The sequence below is a fragment of the Lacerta agilis genome, chromosome 2 (genome assembly GCF_009819535.1).
Source record: "Lacerta agilis isolate rLacAgi1 chromosome 2, rLacAgi1.pri, whole genome shotgun sequence".
In the NCBI taxonomy this organism is placed as follows: domain Eukaryota; kingdom Metazoa; phylum Chordata; class Lepidosauria; order Squamata; family Lacertidae; genus Lacerta; species Lacerta agilis.
Genome location: NC_046313.1, coordinates 31,461,255 through 31,481,448, shown reverse-complemented (window position 1 = coordinate 31,481,448; position 20,194 = coordinate 31,461,255). Strand labels below are relative to the sequence as shown.

The window sequence follows — 20,194 nt, the reverse complement described above, 5'->3', positions numbered from 1 at the left end:
ACAAAGATGTCTCAGAAAGTTCAGGGAGTTTTCAGGTTCTGGCTGGTCACAATACGTGACTCAAGGACTGAGTTCAGCTTGTTGAGCAAAGCAGTCCTGCTTGAATCAGTTAATGACAAAACAGTGCATTTGATTGGTGCTCTGGATCACACAAGATCCTGCTGAAAGAGCCATGGGCAGGGAAGTGGTTATGGACAAAGTGTGGCAAAATATGGGACTAAAAAAAGGAAAAGGAGGAGTTCTGGGTAAGCGCAGCAGATCCCGAAGGCGGAAAGGCGGATATAAGCTGGAAACCTAAGCTGTTGGCTGGGCTTGCCAAACTGTTATAAGCATGAATTATGGATTACTTTGCTTGCTTTTGGGTGTGTGTAGGGGGGGGGGGGTTGTTATCCATTCTCAAGGAAACCTGTATTATCTGGCTGAAACACTTTTGACACCACAGAATTATAGTATTTGAATATTAAGTGGTATTATTTTTTCCATTATTATTTCAGCGCTCACAAAGACTCTGTAGAATACTTTCCCTTGTGGGGTTACCACATATATGCATTGGATTGGGGGGCAGCTGAAAAGCACAGTGGGTTGAAGAGGAGATTGCTGTGGAGCCAACAAGTTCAGGATTGATGAATTGGTCCTAAACAGAGATGTGAAGGCTCAGGAAAAAAAACCTGGGGAAATTCAGGGGGTGGGTTTCTTCCCCATTTTTTCAGGGGGTTTCCCAGCTTTCAAATCTCAAGTCCCAATTAAAGAACATAAATCCATTGATACCTGCCTTATTTTATTTTTTTAAAATCCCTACAACAACCCTATCTGGTAGGTTAGGCTGAGAGGCAGTGACTGGCCCAAGGTCATGTAGCAAGCTTCATGACTGAGTGGGGGATTCAAACCCTGGTCTCCCAGGTCCTAGTCCGACACTCTAACCACTACACCATGCTGGCTCTCCAATACCTGCCATATCGGGACCAGGCTAAATGGCCAGGGCACCTTTCGACCGAGCACTGGAGATTGAGAACCAGCAGTCTTTTTAAAAAGCCGTTCAGGGAGATTTGTTTGCATTTATCCAACCGTTGTGGTGACATAGGGGCATGTGATGCATTCAGGATGCACTGGTGCAAGTGCTCCATCACTGATCTCCGTGAAGTGATTTCAGGAGTGCATTGGCCACTCCCAGGCCACACCACTGCCACACAAGGGACTTCTCTGTCTCCCCTCTGCAGGATGCTGAAGCCATTTACAATTGGCTGAGTGAGTTCCAGCTGGAGGGCTACACAGCCAACTTCCTGAATGCGGGCTACGATGTGCCCACCATCAGCCGCATGACCCCGGAGGTAACGCATGGGGAAGCAGAAGGGGCTGAGCAAAAGGGAGGGAGGAAGACGTTTTGGTTTCCCTGCCATCACCCATCTGCACCTTTACTGCCTGTTATTTTGTGAGACCTTCCCAGGAGTGCCATTGCAGAACATGTGCTGCACATGATTTATCAAGCATCCTATGCTAGACCACATAGTACATGTGCTTGGCTGTTAGATGTTAATGAAGGCACCTGTGCCACTCTTTGTTCCAGGACCTCACAGCCATTGGGGTGACCAAGCCAGGCCACAGGAAGAAAATATCCACCGAGATTGGGCAGCTTAGCATTGCCGAATGGCTCCCAAATTACATCCCTGTGAGTATGGACCACATCCCTGTCAGCTACAACACTGCCGGCCGGCCAGTCAGAATCAGGGTGCAACCGAAAACCCTGAAGACCTGGGCAAAGGGGCAGGTTTACTCAGAGGGTTATGGGGTTCTTAAGCTAACCACCTCGTGGCTGCAAAACGTACTCTTCATGATTGAACTCAAGCACCATCTCTGCCACAAACCTCTTACGTTGCATTGGCCAAGTCTTTCTTTCCATACCTCAGGTGTCTGTCTGTAAAATGGAGCTAACAGTGACCTTCTACAGAGTGTGGTTGCGGAGCACATTTAATAATAATAATAATAATAATAATAATAATAATAATAATAATATGCTGCATAATAATTTACTATTTATTCCCTTCCTTCTCAACAAAGGTTTGGATGCTAACTAGTCTTCTGTGAATGAAAGAGTTTCTTCTGTTTGTGGAGAGAACTGGAATGCAACAGAAGTGGCATTTTCACCAATAACAACAATTATTATTATTTATTTATTTATTTTATACTCCACCTCTCTGGCTGGGTTTCTGTAGCCATTCTCCCCTTTCTCCCTGCATTGCCTCTGATGCTGCTCAAGAAGGTCCCTCAATCACCCAAAGCAAATTGTCAAGGGAGAAAGGAAATGGGCAAAAAAAAAAAATGCCCCCCATTCTGCTGGTGGGTGCATCCCATGAGCAGAACTCTGCCTATTAGGCACCCCCCACCAGCAGAACCTTAATTAGAATCTAAGCCATTGTTACTGCCCATGCTTTCCTTGTCCATTCTGAATTTCACAAGGAGCAACTTTTCAATGTCACAAGGGTGTTAGAAACTGTGATATGAAAGCTAGAAGCTAAATGGCACCTTAAACCTAGGTTATGGGCTCAACAATGGAATGTCTAGGTGCGCTTTTTTGTAACAAGAATACAAAGCTGAAAATGTCCCTTCCCCTGCCCAGTCTCCAGAGAGTAGCTGGAAGCGGGGAGGCAGAAAAAGGTCCTCCTTTCCTTCCACTCTGCAGTTTTAATTCGAAATCTTAGGCGCAGTACTGCGCCCAGAACTTAGAAACTGCTTACGCTGATGAAATTCCTTGTTGCAAAATGTGCCTAGAACAATGGGAGTTTCGAACACTAGTTCTGAGTCTTCTCTGTCAGGGACACTTTAGTACTGATGATGATGGGCAATAATCACAATAATAATAATCACCCTTTCTCCGAGGAGCACAGGGTGTCATACACAGTGTTCCCCTACTACCAGATTTCATCCTTGCGACATCCATTTATAAGCACTAGATATTTTAGGTGGCAGCTGTAAGCCTTTGTGTGGAGCTGATGGCATTTAGAAACTGTGTCTTTCTGCCTGTGGGATGCTCTTTACCGCTATAGCTTCCAAAGACTTGCTCAGGCAACTTTCTGCAGAAAGCAGCGTGGGATTTGCTATAAGAGCTCATCGTGGTTGTGCTGTCTTCTAGGATGACCTAATGGAGTGGCTGAGTGCCCTTGGACTACCCCAGTACCACAAGAAGCTGGTGAGCAACGGCTATGACTCCATCAGCATCGTGACAGATCTGACTTGGGAGGACTTGCAGGAGATTGGCATCAACAAGCTCGGTGAGGGGAAAAGAGGGGAAACCAACAGGGCCACTGGGGAACTCCTGGCTGCTTGTTTCAGTCCTGCACTACATAAACATGAGTGGTGGGGAACCGCATCTGAAAGGAGCTCCATACAGTGGCCTCCCTTGCATCTCAGTGCAGCAGAGAAAAATCTCAGTTATCCAAAGATGCTGTATCTATGGTGGCTCTTTAAATTGGCTGGGGGCACCCATGAATGATCCTGCTGGTGGTGTTTGGCTAACCCCAAGGTGTCCCTATAGAGCACGGTTTCCCAAACTTGGGTCTCCAGCTGTTTATGGACTACAGTCCCCATCATCCCTGGCCCACTAGTCCTGCTCGCTAGGGGTGATGGGAGTTGTAGTCCAAAAAAAAAAAAAAAACCAGTTGGAGACCCCAAGTTTGGGAAACACTGAGGGAGCCTTCACAAAGCAGGCACCTTCCAGATGTTTTTGACTGGGGCTGGTGAGAGCTGTAGACCATATTTACCCTAGTGAAATGTGGAATGAAAAGGCACTTGCCCTTTCTTCAAACCCTGCCCTTGTTCCTGGAACATGGGAAACCGTGCTTTGGCCATGCACTGGCTTGGTGCTGTTGGACATTTCCTACTCTTAAGCGGAATCCTTCCCACTGTTAATGGGCAGCTGTGCAGTGTGCACAACCTTCACCAACCACTCCCAGCCAGGTGAGGTGGCAGAAAGCAGATCCCTCTCAGTTTGACTTCACTGACTACAGAAACATCACACACATACCACTCTCTCACACACAGACAAGGCCCATTTGAACCTGCACATAAGAAGGTACTTAACCCAGAATGTGCTCATTGTTGGTTTGTTTCCCAGGCACATGTGTGCTGACTAGCATTCTTAGGTGATTGCTCTTAGAAACAGTGATTTATTTATTTCAAACAGAGGCCACCCATCTATTATGTTTCCTCCCACAAAGACAGCAGTGTTCCCCTCCCCTTGCTCAGAACGCAGCATTGGGTTTTGACTTGGGATAAGGAGACTGTCCGTTTCCCCCTGTTTCATGAGGGAAGCATTCTGTGTCCGTCTCGGAGGGTGTCGCTTTTAGCCCAGTCCTCCCCGCCCTTCCCCAAAGACCTCCGAATGCAGGGTCCCCCACTGAATAGGAGCCACTCCACCCCACCCCCCCTGCCGCCGCCACTGTGTGCTTTCCTTCCCACCTTCTTTCATGGCCTGATTTGACGAGGAAGGACTTGTTCCCATGTTAGGGCCTCGCCATCCAGTTTAGACTGGCTCACTGCCAAAAGGCCGCTGACAAAAAAGGGGGAGAAAAGGGGAGGGGGAACCATGCCCCCTTATTGGGAGGCAATAATTAGTGAGGTATTTGGCTGTGAATCAAATTCCCAGGGTAATTGGATGCCTGTTTTGGCACAGGGGAAGACAAGCCCCGTTCGTATGTGTCGCCCAAATATCCCCGCTGGCTCCATCCTCGATCAGCCACACGTAGAAGTTATCGGGGGCACAAAACAGGCGGCTGCTCCCAAGGCCTACTTCAGGCAGCCAAGTGTCTTCTTCCCATGGCCCACTCCTACCTTCCCTCCTTCCCTCTCTCCCTCCCTTCCCACCAGCTTGCCCTGCCTTCCCTCTTTCCCCTTCTTCCCTCAGAGCATCTCTCATTGCCTTGTCTAGAATTCTGTGGTAACAAAAGATCACTTTATATCCTTATGCACTCTCCCCCTCAGCACGAGAAAACCCCCAAAGGTGCAGGAAAGAGATCTTAACTATGCAGGTGTAGAAAGCGACCTCTTTGCCAGCCGGTTCCTTTTTTTTGGGCATGGTGAAAGGAAGGCCCCAGAAGTGAGGGACTGGGGTCCGTGACAATGAAGAGCCTGTTATCCCTCGAAGCACAAGGGGACATGGTGCTACGCTGCCTGGGGAAGTGTCTTTCTTGAAAAAATACCTCAGCAAGGCTGAAGTCAAACTTCAAAGCAAGGCTGAGTTGGCACAGCTCCCACCTGTGCTATTTGTTGTGGTTGTAGAATTTCAGATATCATTTATCATTCCCAAGCTTGGGTCTCCAGCTGTTTTGGGACTACAACTGTCCTCATCCCTAGCTAGCAGGACCAGTGGTCAGGGATGATGGGAATTGTAGTCCAAAAACAGCTAGAGGAGCAAGTTTAGGAAACAATGCATTAGTGCAGTTTTAAAAGTCTATTAGCTTTATGCCCTGCTTTTTCTTCAAGGAGCACAAGCTTCATAATAATAATATTAAAAACTGCACTCCCAATTTTATCCTTGTGAAGTAGGAGCAGCTGGGCTTCATGGCCAAGTTGGGTTTTGAACCCAGGTCTCTCTATTCCTAGTCTAAACAAAATAAAAAAAAATCTTTCCAGTAGCACCTTAGAGACCAACTGAGTTTGTTCTTGGTATGAGCTTTCGTGTGCATGCACACTTCTTCAGATACCTGTAACTATTCCTAGTCTGACACCCTAACTTCTTCGCCACACTGGGCATGGGGCTGAGCCCCCTGCTGGTCCCATTTTATGTCCGGCCAGAGCCTGCTCCTTTTAGTCTACATTATACGTGAATGTCTGGACTGATAAAGGCTCTGCCTCCAAAGCACTGGCCTGAGAGGATGAGACAGGATTTTGAGCTTCCCCTTGCTTGTGCTTGGAGTCTACCAGTAGAAGCGTTTGCCTCCTACAATCCCCGAGCTTAGTTTTTGCTCCTTTTGTGCCACCTGCAGGCCACCAGAAGAAGCTCATGCTGGCCGTCAAGAAGCTGACCGACCTCCGCAAGAGCCTGAGCCAGGCCGACACCAGCACCCTCAGGCGCAAGATCCCCGGCGCCTTGGACATTGTTACCATCGAGTCTGTCGAGAACGGGGAGTGCCACTCTCCCCACACGCCCAAGATGACCACTTTCCAGGACAGCGAGTTGAGCTATGAGCTCCAGACTGCCATGTCCAACAGCTGCCAGGAGACTCTGACCATCAAGAGCACCCAGGGCATGTCGCGGAGCCAAGAGAGCATTGGGGTGCGGTCCAGGGGGTCGGGGCACTCCCAGGAGAACATGCTGTCCCACAGCACCACCTCGAGCCGTTCGCAGGAGAGCTTGGGAAGCGGCGAGAGCAGCAGTGGCAGCAGTGGACACTCTTCTACCCAGCCCCGCCTCATGGAAAACTCTGCTGCTCCGCAAAGTCGGCCCAACCCAGAGAACTATGGGAAATTTATTCCGCAGCTCAGCAGCCCTGAGGGAATCAACGGCTATTCCAGCGGTTGTGCGGGAAGCCCTCTGAGGGAGAGAAATCTGCCTGAGGGGATGGACCAGTACCAGAGACCAAGTGCTCTGAAGGGGGATTTCCTTCCCCATACAGAGCCTCCAGAGACATTACCAGCCATGTCCCCTTGTGCATCGCCCCACACGGCCAGCAAGGGGACTGCCCCATATGTCTTCATGTACCCCCACGTGTCCTTGAAGTCCCCTCCGCCGCCTCCTTCACCGTCCGTGCTTGAGCAGGCCAAGGCCCCCGCTCCCTTCTCTGCCCAGAGGACCATCCTGCAGTCAACAGCCCAGAAAGCTTTCTCCTACCTCCATTCCCACTGTGGCCCCACAGAGCCGCCTCACGTGCCCCCAAAGCCTGGGGCGGAGCAGAACACTGAGGGCTTCAAGCACAAGAAGCGCTCACACAGCTTGAACCGCTACGCGTTGTCCGACGGGGAGGCCGAGGAAGAGGAGCCTCCCACCAGCTCCGTGGGCTCATACGCTACCCTGACCAGGCGGCCTGGACGCAGCCAGGTGCCACGGACGCAGCCGTCGTCGGCCGCCAAGGTCTCGCGCAGCCAGTCCTTTGCCATCCGCGCCAGGAGGAAGGGCCCCCCGCCCCCACCTCCCAAGCGCCTCAGTTCGGTCTCCAGCGCACAAGTTGGTACAGAGTACGAACAGGGTCAAGAGACACAAAAAGGACCCTCCCTCTCCCAGGACGAAGGAGGAAATGGCCCTCATGACAGGGGCTGCTCTCTGAGAAATACTGCAGCCGTGCTCAATGGGTCTGTGGCTGATGGGAGCCTGGCCAAGCCTTTTAAGTCCCCCAAACCCACCAGTCCCGGTCAGGAGTCGGCCAGCAAGACGGGCCTGCACAATTCAGCCCGAGCAGACCCCAGCAGCGCAGAAGCCACCAGTGGCCAAAGCCAGGCCTTTGAAGGCAATGTCCCCAGGAGACGAACATTTAGCGAACCCGCGGTTGCCATGACGGAAGCTCTGCAGCACAGCCACGAGGACACCCGGTCCGACACTGAGGAAGAAGCAGCAGCAGAGACAGATGGCTGTGCCAAGTCCCCTTGCTCGTCTCAGAACAGCTCCAGCGAGTGCATTCCCTTTGCGGAAGAAGGCAACCTGACCATCAAGCAGCGGCCAAAGCCCACTGGGCAGCTCAAGGCAGACACCGCTGTGCCAGAGTCTGATTCTGCCTCGGCTCAGCCTTACGGGGAAGAGCAAGAAGAGACCCCGGTGAAAGAGGGCCCCGCGGTGTTGGAATTCAATCTCACAGAGTCCGACACAGTCAAGAGACGGCCCCGGTGCAGGGAGAGAGAGCCCCTCCAGAACGTGCTGAAAGCATTTGGGGTGGCTGCGCCTAGCTCATCCTCGGCTCCGCAGTACGCCCAGGCTCAGACAGTCAGCATCAGCGGACCCTCGCTGCACCCAGCGGAGCCGCAGCCGGCGGGAGACGCTTTTGATGACGACAGCATGGAGCTGCAGATTGCAGAGATAGAGAAGAGCATCCTGTCTCTGGAAAGGGGAATCAAGAAGCCGCCCGTCTCTCTGAAACCAACCAGCCCAATCCCACTGCAGGTCGAGAGGCATGGAGGAGCAGTCCATCTGAGGACAGCAGCCAATGCGACCGGTAGGCAACATTCAGAGCTGCAGTTGGGCAAAATCTGGCCTCCGTGGCTCACTGCTACGCTGCGCTTTCCTGGAATCAGAAAGATTTTCTACATGGTGGTATCTCTCTCCTCCTTTAAAGGAAGGAGATGCAGATGTGCTAGCAATGCCACCATCTTTTCTCAGGGTGGGGAATGGGCTTGGAGTTTGGGGTGAGTAGCAATACAGTGTTGTTCCAGCTCCTCTTCAGGACTATCACAGCTGGGAGAGAATTGGAATAGCACACCCGTTGCTGCTTCTGGTTGGGGAAAGGGCACTGGAGGCTGTGGAGAGAGGTCTGGGCTGGGAGACAATGGTGGGAGGGGGTGAGGAAGCAGAGAGGGCTGCAACCCACCATTTTCAAGACTGCTTTAGTCTCACTTGAGCGGCTTGGTTCCATAGCCCCAGTGGGATAGGGGACTGCCTACAGCATGGGTCGGCAAACTAAGGCCCATGGGTCGGATCAGGCCCAATTGCCTTCTGGATCCAGCCCGCGGACGGTCCGCATGGATCACCAGTGTGTGCGTTCTTTCCCTCTCCCTCACACGGTGGCAGTGGTGCCTCCTCCCTCCCTCCTCCTGGCTTCTCCCCACCCTGTCTAGAGGAGGAAGGGGGCTGGGCTTTGTTGGTGCCAGGAGCAGCAGCAGCGCTCGAGCAGCCGCCATTTTAAGCAGCCCATCTCCAGAGCCCTTTCATGTGCTGCTCATCGTTCCCTCGCCACCACCAGCCCCTGCGGCCCCCAAGACACAGGTAAGCAGCCAGTGGGGCTCGTGGGGCTCTTGCATCATTCCCCCCCCCCAAGGTCTGAGGGACAGTGGACCAGCCCCCTGCTGAAAAAGTTTGCTGACCCCTGGCCTACAGTGTAGTGATGGTAGCGATGCTTAGGCATATATTTTTAGTTACAATTAGTTTGACATGGAATTGAAATGGAAATCACATGTAAAATTTAATGTAGCACAATATTAATTAGCAATGTCCTTCCCGGTGGCCAGGATCCTTCCATAATCTTTACTCTTAGGTAAGTTCCATTCAGCAAAAGGTGCCTGGATATTTCAAATAAAAGTTCATAACTTGCAGGTTTTAGTCTCCCTCCCCCCTTCTCATTGACCCTGGCTGGAGGTTTACAGAATCGATTTCTCTTTGAATAGTTTCTCTCTGAATTGCTCCGTGTCCGTTTACTTACACAGGACATCTTTAATAACTGATTTCTGCTCTTAAAAAAACTAACTGTAGAGATGTTTCACTACCAAGAGGGGGAGGGGAGAGGAAATCAGCCCTCCCCTGCAGGAAAAGGAACTGATACAGGGCAATTCAGAGAAGCAATTCAAAGGAAATCAGTCACTGATCCCCACCACCACCACTAAAGGCACGAGCCTAAATACCACTTTGTCTTTCATTATCAAATTGCATTTCAGTATTAAATATTGCTACAAATCAAGTCTTTGTCTTTGTCCATGGAGTTTTCTTGGCAGGGATACTGGAGCGGCTTGCCAGTTCCTTCTGCAGGTGGATCACATTTAGTCTTAAACTCTCTGCTATGACCTGCCCAACTTGGGTGGCCCTGCATGGCATAGCTCATAGCTTCCCCCGAGTTATTCAAGTCCCTTCGCCACGACAAGGCAGTGATCCATGAAGGAGTAGAGGCAGTGGAGGATAGGGGTGCCTGGAATGCTCTGGTCCATGGGGTCACGAAGAGTTGGACACGACTGAACGACTGAACGACTGAACAACAACAACAAATCAAGTCTGGGAGGGAAACACGAGGAGTGCAGAAAACAGGGAAAGGCTACAGTTTTGGAATTATGTAATCTGGATGCTCTTTAAAACAAGAATGAATAAAGCATGGCAAGTCCAGAAGTAAGGGCTAGGGTAGAAGTAATCCAGACTTGCTGGGAGAGTGTAGAATAGCATGAGGTGTTAATGGCAGGAATGTTGCTGATCCAGCAGGGAGGTTGCACTTCGAGGAGACGGAGCTAGGCTGTGTTTCCTTAAACTGCATGGGTCAAATTTCAGAATACCCAAAATAAGTTGTTGTTTTTCCCCTCAGATGTCCCGGCCATGCACACATCCATTGCTTCTACCAAGCTGGTGTTTTCAGGGCCAAAAACCATCTACCAACAAGTCCTGCAGAACTCCCGCAACACCGTCGCTCCCTGGGCAGCCACAGAGATGGTTTCTGAAGTGATGGGTCCCTACCCCATGAAACTGGGGCTGGGCAGCAAACCCGCCTTGAGTTTCGGGGTGCCCCTAGCCATGAGGCCTTTGAGTGCATCTCCGGACATGATCCACGCTCAGCAAAGGCTGGAACAAACCAACTCATCCTTGGCATCCACGCTTGAAGCTGCAGAAAAGAAAATCAACGCAGAGGAGGCAGACAGGTGAGGCATTGCTTGGATGTGAAGAGAGGGCAGGCAGGAGTGCCTGTCCTGCACAGGGTATCCTTCAGGGTCTTTATCCAAAGTGCAGAATACAAAAGCCCCTCTTCTTTATGAAGAGGGCACATGCATATTTCAGATACATCTGCCTTGGTCCAGCTTGGGACCATGTACAAGCAGACTTAAATACATATTGCCCTAGCTGGGTGAAGACTTGCATATGCAAATAGGTGTTGCTCATTCCTCTAAAGTTCCAGATACACCCCACCAACTCTTCCACCCAAATGGCAGTGAAATGAAATGAGCTCAGGCGCAACACTGGGCCACAATGGCCTCTCCCATCTGGAGGATGTCATTTTTCCAGAGAGACAAAAGCTTTGCTCTGAAACTCTTCAGGCAGCTATTCTGCAGACTTGGATAAACTGCAGTTTTCCTTGTCATAGGTGTCCTCACTTCAGGTGCTGGGGGCATATAAAACAGGAATAATATAGGCAGCAATTGGGCTTATATGGGGAATGGTGCTGGGGGGTGGGTGTGGGTGAAAGCCTTTAAAAATAGTAACCAGCACATTGGGACCTCCAGTTGGATCCCGAGGAATTTGCAACCGGAGGTGCCTCTTCTGCACATGCACGCGTGGCAAAACCCGGGAAAATACTTCCGGGTTTGCCGCGTGCATAACCCGAATGATATGCAACCAGAGGTGTGTGTATCCAGAGGCACCACTGTACCTTGTTTTGCACCAGGAAACGGCTGTCTCAGAATGGGATGGATTATGTTCCTGCTTCCCGGCCTTTACCAAGAGACAGGCAGGCATTAGCAAGCCATTTGGGGGACAGGGGAAAGGATGGGGAGATGGGACTGCTCAGTGTGTGCAGGAAATGGCTCTACAAGCAAAGAGAGGGCTTGCCTGAAACCTTGCTCCCAAAATGAACCATTTATCCTGTCTTTGTCCTCCCAGCAACTGTGGGACAGCACACTCGGCCAAAAACATCCTCGAAGACATCAGCAACATGTTTGACGACCTTGCAGAGCAGTTGGATGCCATGTTGGACTGAGGACGGGCTTCCTTCTCTGATGATGATGATGCAGGTTCATCCTTCTAAGTGGACAGCTTGGGGAGGAATCCCACGACTACTCATCGGCCTCTCCATCCAGGCACTTCACCATCTTTTCCTGATTTCTTGTGAGTGCGAACTTCCAGCCAGAGGCAATTGCACTCCAAGACCATTTCTTGGACAAATATCTTGGGGCAAGAGCGCATGAACACACATCAACTTGGTGTTTCCATCAGAGGGCACCAGATGCTTGCCAGGCCTCTAAACAGTGACCACCCACATCAGCACTGAAGCTACAAAGAAGGGCTGATTGAATGCCTGCATCGCTGAACCACAAGGGAGGCAGACCAATGCTGGAGGCTACCAAGAGCTTCCCTTGGACCCTGGCCTCCTTCCCACATAATACCAGACATGTATGCTTCTTGCAAAGAGCAGCTCATTCCCTACTCCTGCGTCTTGTCATTTCAAATGATGCCAACAATGTGTCAGCTTCCCTAGGGCAGTGACATCCGCAAAGGGGCCGGGTGCTCAATGCGGCCAAGTCGACAAAAGGGAACAGGATTGGTAAGCCTGGCAGCTTCCAGAGCAAGACAGGGCCTTGCTGCTTTTCCCAATGTTGTCAGCAGAGGAAGGACCGTGTAATCTGGGAGGATTTAAATCCCTCACGTTGCCCCATCTTTGCCTCGACCTCCAAAAGCAGCTGGCACAGCCTGTGGCTCCCAGAAAAGTAAAATAAGCTCAAGAGCAACACACTTTTCAGGGGAACTGAAAACTACTTGACCTTCTTTCCCAAATACCTCAGGTCTCATTCATCACATGGGCCGGGTGGGTTGGTGGAGAGAGAAAATAGTCTTCCATTTTTCTTTCTTTTAGTAGAATCTGGGAGGAAAACGCTGATTGGTGGCTTACAGTGCACGGCACCCTCCAGTGGCAAAAAATATTAAAAGGGATCCTGAACATGCTCTCCATTGTAGCATGAAAAGTGACTTTTCCTAGTTGCAAATACTCTTCCCTATCCGTTTTCCAGCAGGGAACGAAGCACGTAGATCTATTGGTCTTTTCTTAAAACAGAAATTAAAGCACACAGCATTTGGGCTATAAGACAAAACTGCCTTTCCAAAGACCATTCCTTGTAACTCATCTCCCTGTCCAAAGTGAGCCCATCCCTACCAACAACTGCGTGCAGCAGAAAAAGGGCCAAATTGCAACCCCACGGCATGCCGCTTCCTCCCTCCCTAGGGACAGTTCCACTCTGATGAGGAGGCTCTTTTGTAGCACCTCTGTAAATATGCCCAAGGTGGTGCCAATCAGGCAGCCTACAGAAGGAAGAGAAGGGAAAATAAAAGCGTAATTGTTGCTGCTTACATGCTGCAGGCAGATTAGAACTCGTCAAGGACTGATATGGCAGAGAGACCGTAGCTGAGCATTACAGAACATGCAGAAAGGTCCGACCTCCAGCATTTCCAGGTAAGGCTGGCAAAAACTCCTGTCTGAAACCTGCCAGTGATTCTGAGCTAGATGGACCAAGGGGTCAGACCCTGTAGAAGGCAGCTTCCCAGGAGGGTTTTATTTTAAGTCTAAAATGAAGATGACCATGTATATCACAGACTTAAAACTTCTGCCAGTTTTACCAAGTATTGAGGCAGACAGGGCAACTCGGCAGTTTTAAAGTTAAGGCAACAGATCCTCTGGGCATCACGGGGGAAAGGGCTCTGCTGGAGGAGCCAGGATGTGCATCGCTTTAAATTTCTTAGTAGTGAATCATGAAGTGGCAAGCATTGAGCCACTTGCAAGGAAGTGAAATCCAAATGGCGAAGGGAAAAAAGCGAGAGGCTACAATGGAGCCTATTAATGTGTCTTGGCCATAAATGTAGTTTCTCTTTATTTTTTTGACTCTCTTTTTATCCATAGTGTCAAGTGGATTAGTCATCCTCTGGTTGATGACTAGTGCTAAAAAATATTTTTTTAAAGAATTGCTGCAACCAGTGGCACTTTATAAAAAAAAGGTTCATTAAGCCTTTTTGAAAAGAGGTTTGGATTTCACAGTAGTTGATTTGGGATGCATCCTCCTTCCCTCCCTCCCCCCCCATTGTTGATAAAACTGTAATTTTTTAAAAGAAATGTATATATTTTTAAAATGTGGATTTGTTGTATATTTACTAACCAGAGTGCTGTTGTATTTTAGAGTTGGGGGTGGAACCACGTTACTGTCTGAGCCACTAGGGGGCAGTAAAATGCTGTCCTTTGTGATTACTAATGAGAAAAATTCATTCCCCCTTCCCTTTTTGTCCAAAATGCTTATTTTTTAAGAGCTAGTTCTTTATTTTAAATATATTGTATGCTGTGTAAATTATGTATGGATGCAGTTGTGTCTAACCAGCCTTCGCCCCATCTGCTATATGTAGCAGGAACTGGCCTAGGGAAATTAGTCCAGGCAAAACACCAGCCAGGCAGTTTTTAAATCATCTAGTCTGTTTGTGTTAATCATGAATTCTTGTTTTAAACTAACATAAACAGCAACTTTATGGTATTAAACACTGGGAATCGTTTCCCCTTTTGACAGATGTACTTGGCTTGCTGAGTCTCCTCTTTTCGATCAGTCAGATGCATTGTGTATCAAGTAGAGCTGTCACAACCTGAGGAAAAAGAATTCATTTCAGACTCCACTAAATTATCAATGTTCAATGAATATTTTGTACTCCAGTATGGCTACCTAAGTTCAAAAATATGAGCATTCCTTAAGTGTGCAAAACTTTATGTGTGCCGCTTCAAATACTCAAAAGGAGCCGTAAGGAAAGAACTGGGCACCTACTTTCCAGTATTTTAAAGAAAGATAAAAGCACCCTTCATATCAGCTAAGATGCTTAAAGTGAGAATCAGCCATAACAGGTCCAGCCTGCATATCATACGAAACAAATTAAGATTAATAAATTAAGGTTTAATGTGAATGTGCAATTTGTTACTGCACACTGCAAAGGTCTTGCTCTGTTCCTGCGGCACTGCAGATGAAACAAGCCAGAGCTTGGCTTGTGATTCTCCGAACCGGAGCTCATGGTTTGTTTTCCCAACCAAACCATGAGCAGCAACCCAAGAACAAACCCTGATTACTGTTCATGCTTTGCTTGGGTAGAGGACCAAACCACAACCCTGGGTTTGGATGTCCACAGCACAGCAGGAACACCACATGCTCATGTTAAAGCTTTGTTTGCTCTTAGCTGTGGTTTAATGTGCGAACCAGACCAATGTCTGCAGCTGGCAAGGACATAAGTAATATTATCCACAGTACTAGAACCTCCATCAATTCCATTAGCAAAGCACATTGGTTGCTCGAAACCATTTTCCCTCGTCTATCTCTCCATCTCAGCATGTAACTTCTTGTCAGCTGGAAGGAGGAAGCAGTATTTGATCAAGAAAACGCTGGGGGCTTGGACTGATTTTACCAAAGAACAAAGATGTCATACAAACTCAAACCAGTTAGTCAATATTTTGCAGCACAGTCACAAAATCATGGAGCAAGAGAGAGAGAGAGATCATAGCTTAGCAGTTGGTGATGCAAACCTATACATGTCTGCCCAGAAGTAGGCCCCACTGAGTTCTATAGGAGTTACTCCCAGCTAAGTAGGCATAGGATTACAGCCAGTGTGGAAGAGAGAAGCCAAGAAGTATATGATTCAAATCTCACCACAGCGATGAAGTCAATAGGTGGCCTTAGACAAGCTGCCCCCTGCCCATCAATCTGTAAAAATTCTGGTCTACTTTACAAGACTGTTATAAGGATTCCTGAGATAGCATACATTACAAAGCACAAATGCCAATCCTCTCAAAAATTTACTGTATCAAAGACAATCATTTATTGCCATTCATATCAGGTGCTCTTTGTTCCTTTTTGTACAATTTACAAGTTTTCATACAAATCTATTTTTTTTTACATACATCCCCAGAAAAGTTTAAATATAAAATATACACCATTTAAAAACAGTTGGATGGGTGAAACTCCTTCCTAAAGCCATACACCTCACACCTTTCTGAAGCCTTGGCTGGACGAGGAGGAAGAGGGGGATGGCCGGGGGGTGAGGGGGAGGCAGCAAGGCAACATGGACTTTCAAGAGAAAGCCATTGAAAAGGCTCATTATCTGACTCCAGTGGAGTACAATTGAGGAGGGGAAAGAGTGCATGAAGTGCAGGGAGGGGGATCTTTTTCAGCGTGATCAACCATCACAGACAAAAGTCTACAGAAAGTGCCTTGTCTAGCAGGAAAACTGCCAGACAGTTCATCAGGTGTAAAGCTTTAAAATCACTTAAGGAAAAAATATTGCGGCAAACAGCTTTTAGGCATCAAGGACTCCCAATTGGTTCAGAACGAGGGGAGGATGAAGGCAGTTGCTTAAATGCAGCCACCCAAGTGTCTGTCACCCATAGCAAATCAGTCCAGTTTCCAAATACAAAATCTGCACACCCACCCACAACTTAGCCTGGGATCAGAGACCCCAAACTGGCACATGCCAAGCACCGCTGGCCTCAAGCTATGGATGCAAATCCTGACCCACTGAAGCCAGTGCCGATTCTGACACTAGGAGAGGACTGTTGCTGGTTAGTACCGAGGTGAAACACAGCCCATTCCCTAAAGCTCTTTGCCCTTAGGGAGCAGTACAATGTACGACGTGAGAAGGCAGCAAACCTTGAGCTACGTGGGAACAGCAATGATGAAAATAGGAGGGAGAACGTGTTTTTAACAGTTTCTAAACAATAGCCTCTTTAAAAAATATAAACATAGGATATTGGCCGATTTCCCAGTCACAGCCAGCTGGAGTCAGCATACATGCCACAGCTTTTGAGAACTTTGCCATGTGCAGGGGGGCTTAAAGGAACATATCTGACCTTAACCACACCAACCTTTTCCAGTTTGATACCCTCCAGCTGTTTTGGAATGTGTCTTCTACCAGCCCGAGCCAGCATGGCCAAATTGTCTGCAGCTCATCAGAGGTGTCACTCAAAAACATCTGGAGGGTACCAGGTTGGGGAAGGCTGTACTACATGCTTCTTTAAAATCCTTCAGGTATCACTTTTCTCCTTCTATCACCACTACCTCTGGCCAGGCCTAATCCTATGATTTTTTTCTTTTCTAATCTAGCATAGTAAAATGTCGTTTTGTCTGCTGTAGAAGAATAAAAGTATCCCTCCCGCCAAAAGGTTAATTTGCCCATGTTTCCTAAAGAAGGCTTGGCAAGTTTGCTAACTACCATGCTAGGGTGGGTCAGTGCTTTTAAACAACTCTAGGGCGAGGTTAATTGGATTGCCTAGGCCAAAACCCTACCAGGTAGAGCAGATCCTCCATGGAGCCCTGAATATTCAACAGCCTGTCCACAGTAGCCCAAAATACATACTCCCAAACAACACATGCCCTGTTATCTAAGTGATTGGTCTTGCAGAGAAGGCAGCTGTTCCTGGTGTTGTCCATAAATAGAGCAGAGGTTGGCCAACAGAGGTAGTTCTGATTTCTTCCGGCCAAAAGCAACAGCCCGAGTTTATCCACCACGGCTAAAATGGGCAGGCAAGAGAGAGGGTGGATTGAGGACGATGCAGATTCCCAGCAATGCATGGTGAATCTACCCAGACTTAATTCCCTGTGTTTAGGGAAACAGACCATGGGATAGTATGCTGCTATATGTCTCCAACTTAACCAACCAGGCTTGAGCAGGGATGCTCCAAAACAGTGGGGCAAGCACAAAATGCAACCAAGATCCCAAGTCTAGCCCATGGATATGAGAGAGGAACTATGCCCAGCCTCATCTGCCATTCTCCATTCAAAGCAGCCAAGAGGGGGTTTGTCTGTAGACGCAGCACTCTTTCAATGAAGAAAAAGTGAAAGATCAAGCAATCCGTCAATCCAAACTCAGATCTGGCCCACGCGCCTTTGTCTTCCATGCCCGTACAAGCACACAAAACCACATGACCTCTCAGACCTCGGTCACTCACAAGGTTTATCAAACAGTGAGTGGATGTACAAGAAAAATACACAAATCCAGCCCTTTCAATATTAAGCACTAAAAGACAGCCTCCTTATGGGATGTGGCCAGGGCTGAGGTATATCCACAATATCCCATCCCTAAAAGGATGCTCTCATGGCGGTGGCGAAGGGTCTGGCCTATTAACTCTGTTATTACATACTTTACATCCCAGAGGTATTTAACTGGAGAAGGGCTGCCTTTGTACTCATAGCAGCAAACCTCCCAGGCATCCTGCCCCTCTGCTTCATCTTCCACAAGAGGGCAGGCTTCAGGCGAAGGGCTGCTCTGTGAGTCACAGGGACTGCAGCTGGGGTGCGGGGTGTGTGTGTGGGGGGGGGGGGTACTTCTGCAGGGCCAGCTAGCAGGCCAGCTGCTCCTATTCCCTCCTGGGTGGGTGCAGCGCTTATACCCAGAATGCCCTGGGGCAAGCAGCATCGCAACAAATGAACAGATGAGATTGACAGGGAAGTCGAAGGGGGGGCAAGAAGGACAAAGAAAAATAACCTAGTCAAATTATGAATGGCGGGGGGCGGGGGAAGTGTCAAATGAGAATTCCTTGCTCTTCGATCCAAGGTGTCAACCTGCTGGATCCCAAGGAGCTCCAAGGGAAGGAGGTGTAAAAATAAATTTTAAAGAACGAATAGCAGCAGTCCATGTCCCACCAACGCTTTCATGCCAGGCACTGAATCTTCACCAGCGCTCAAGATGTAGCTCTCCCCACTCTTAGGGGTTGGCCTCTTCTGATCCACATTGACCATGAGGCTGGGTGCTTTTTTTCTTTCCTCTCTCAGCAAGATGGCAAGGTTGTGTGAGAAGGGAACATGCAGCCCCCAGGCCCTCCAGGGCACATCCTACTTGTGAGGATTAAAATGGGGAATTCATGCCCAGCTTGGTTTCAAACTGCAGCTTCTGCCTCTTCTGGTAACGTACTCGAACCCTGGGAAGAGAGAGAGAAAATGAATGAATGAATGAATGAATCATGGAATCAAAGAATTGTAGAGTTGGGACCACAAGAGTCTAGTTCAGCCCCCTGCAATGCAACTACACATACTTTTAACAGCACACTATGCATGTTTACTTAGGAGTAGCTCCCACCAATTTCAAAGGGGCTCAATCCCAATGGGGCTGCAGCCAAAGCATTTGCTTGGGGGGGGGTTTGGTGGTGGAGAGAGACACCTATGGCTGTAGAGTAAGAAACCTAGGCATGTTCTCTCCTTCCCACCTTCATTAAAAAAATGCCTTAAAATGTTTCTTCTAGCTGCCAGCCTCATTTGCAACACAGCATGGGAAACAAGAGATCTACAAAATGAACCAACCTGCTTCTTTTTTTGTAAGATGTTAATTAGGTAAGTCAGGTTGCAGAATGCTTTTTTTACCCAGTTTGGGCTCATTTGGGTGCCAATGTGATGACAGCTGTAAAACAGCGCTCTCTCCTCCCCCTCAAATGAATATCCTGCTAATTAAAAGACTCTCATGCTTCCAAGGAGAACAGTGGGGCAGCATGCAGCCATTGCCTACAATGGTGAAGAACAGCACCTCCGTGATCAGAGGGAATCTCCCATGGGCAAATGCCAAAGACAAACCAGAGGGGATGGCTACTGTAAGTATCCTGCCCTTGCTTGACCCAGCTACTGACATTTTATAGTGCCCCAAAACCATTTTGGGAGACAGCCAGAAAAACAGGCAGTTCAATGCGTATTTCCCTGTTGCCAAGACAACAGCATCTCAAGGGAACGGGTCAGAGAGATGTCAGGTAGCAATTTTATCCTTCCAGGAATCCTAATTTAGATACCAGGAAGTTTGCTGCACAGCACAGGAACAGTTAACTCAGCTGCGGAACAGGATGTCATCTATGACTTGCTCAGCTCTCATTGGCAGAGAGGCCTGAAGGTGAAGGAGTTTCATCAGGACCTTTGGATATTAAAATAAATGGAGAAAGGGAGGGTAGCAAACCCATAGAGCAATGTCCTCCCACACCTTAATTATGGGTTTGCAGAGTGACTTGGCTCGCTGTGTTGAAAATGGCATTGCTGGACTAGGGTGACCTTGTGATTTGACCCAGCAAGGTCTGCCTTGTCCATAGCGGCAGTCTTTCAACCTAGAGGATGTAGCTAAGAGATGCTTCAACATGACCCACTCACACAGCAAGCAACATGGCTGCATTCATCTTTCACTGGCCTATATTACCCTGCATGGGGTCACAAAGAGTCGGACACGACTGAACGACTGAACAACAACATATTACCCTGCAGGTGTGGTGTGATCACAGATAGCACCTTGAAGGAGGAGATGCAAGTATGGGGTTCTCTTGCATATCATTCCTTCTTGGGGTGCAGGAGTGGGTCTCACATCAACTTCAAAACGCCAGCATGGTCTAAAAGCACCCAACAGCTGGTACAGCATAGGGCACTTTGAGATAATTGTCAGCTGGACAGTTCTGGTTCATATCTAACCTTGGCCATGAACTTGCTAGCTGGCCTTAGCCATGCTCCTTCCCTCCCTCTCTCCACCCCACCACGCTCCATCTGTAACATGGAGATAATATTGGTTGGCAGGCCAGCCCTACAAAGTTGTTGCAATGATTATCAAGATCATTTCATGCAA

At 48.7% G+C, this 20,194-nt stretch overlaps 2 protein-coding genes across 10 annotated transcripts in view; one reads left to right on the top strand and one right to left on the bottom strand.

The window, feature by feature from the left end:
* Positions 1-11,890, top strand: part of CASKIN2 (CASK interacting protein 2) — an 85,572-nt gene extending 73,682 nt beyond the window's left edge. For 3 of the 4 annotated variants that reach the window (XM_033139304.1, XM_033139306.1, XM_033139305.1), the window contains exons 14-19: positions 1,218-1,328; positions 1,565-1,666; positions 3,128-3,266; positions 5,979-8,135; positions 10,200-10,530; positions 11,486-11,613. In XM_033139304.1, coding sequence (XP_032995195.1) covers positions 1,218-1,328; positions 1,565-1,666; positions 3,128-3,266; positions 5,979-8,135; positions 10,200-10,530; positions 11,486-11,582 — 2,937 coding nt within the window. In that variant the 3' untranslated portion in view covers positions 11,583-11,613. Of the gene's footprint in view, positions 1-1,217; positions 1,329-1,564; positions 1,667-3,127; positions 3,267-5,978; positions 8,136-10,199; positions 10,531-11,485 lie in introns of all 4 variants that reach the window. The other variant, XM_033139303.1, reaches the window with a different exon arrangement.
* A 3,519-nt stretch (positions 11,891-15,409) lies between these two features.
* Positions 15,410-20,194, bottom strand: part of TMEM94 (transmembrane protein 94) — a 68,840-nt gene continuing 64,055 nt past the window's right edge. For all 6 annotated transcript variants that reach the window (XM_033139300.1, XM_033139302.1, XM_033139296.1 and 3 more), the window contains one exon: positions 15,410-18,527. In XM_033139300.1, the coding sequence (XP_032995191.1) occupies positions 18,455-18,527 (73 nt within the window). In that variant the 3' untranslated portion in view covers positions 15,410-18,454. The remainder of the gene's footprint in view (positions 18,528-20,194) is intronic.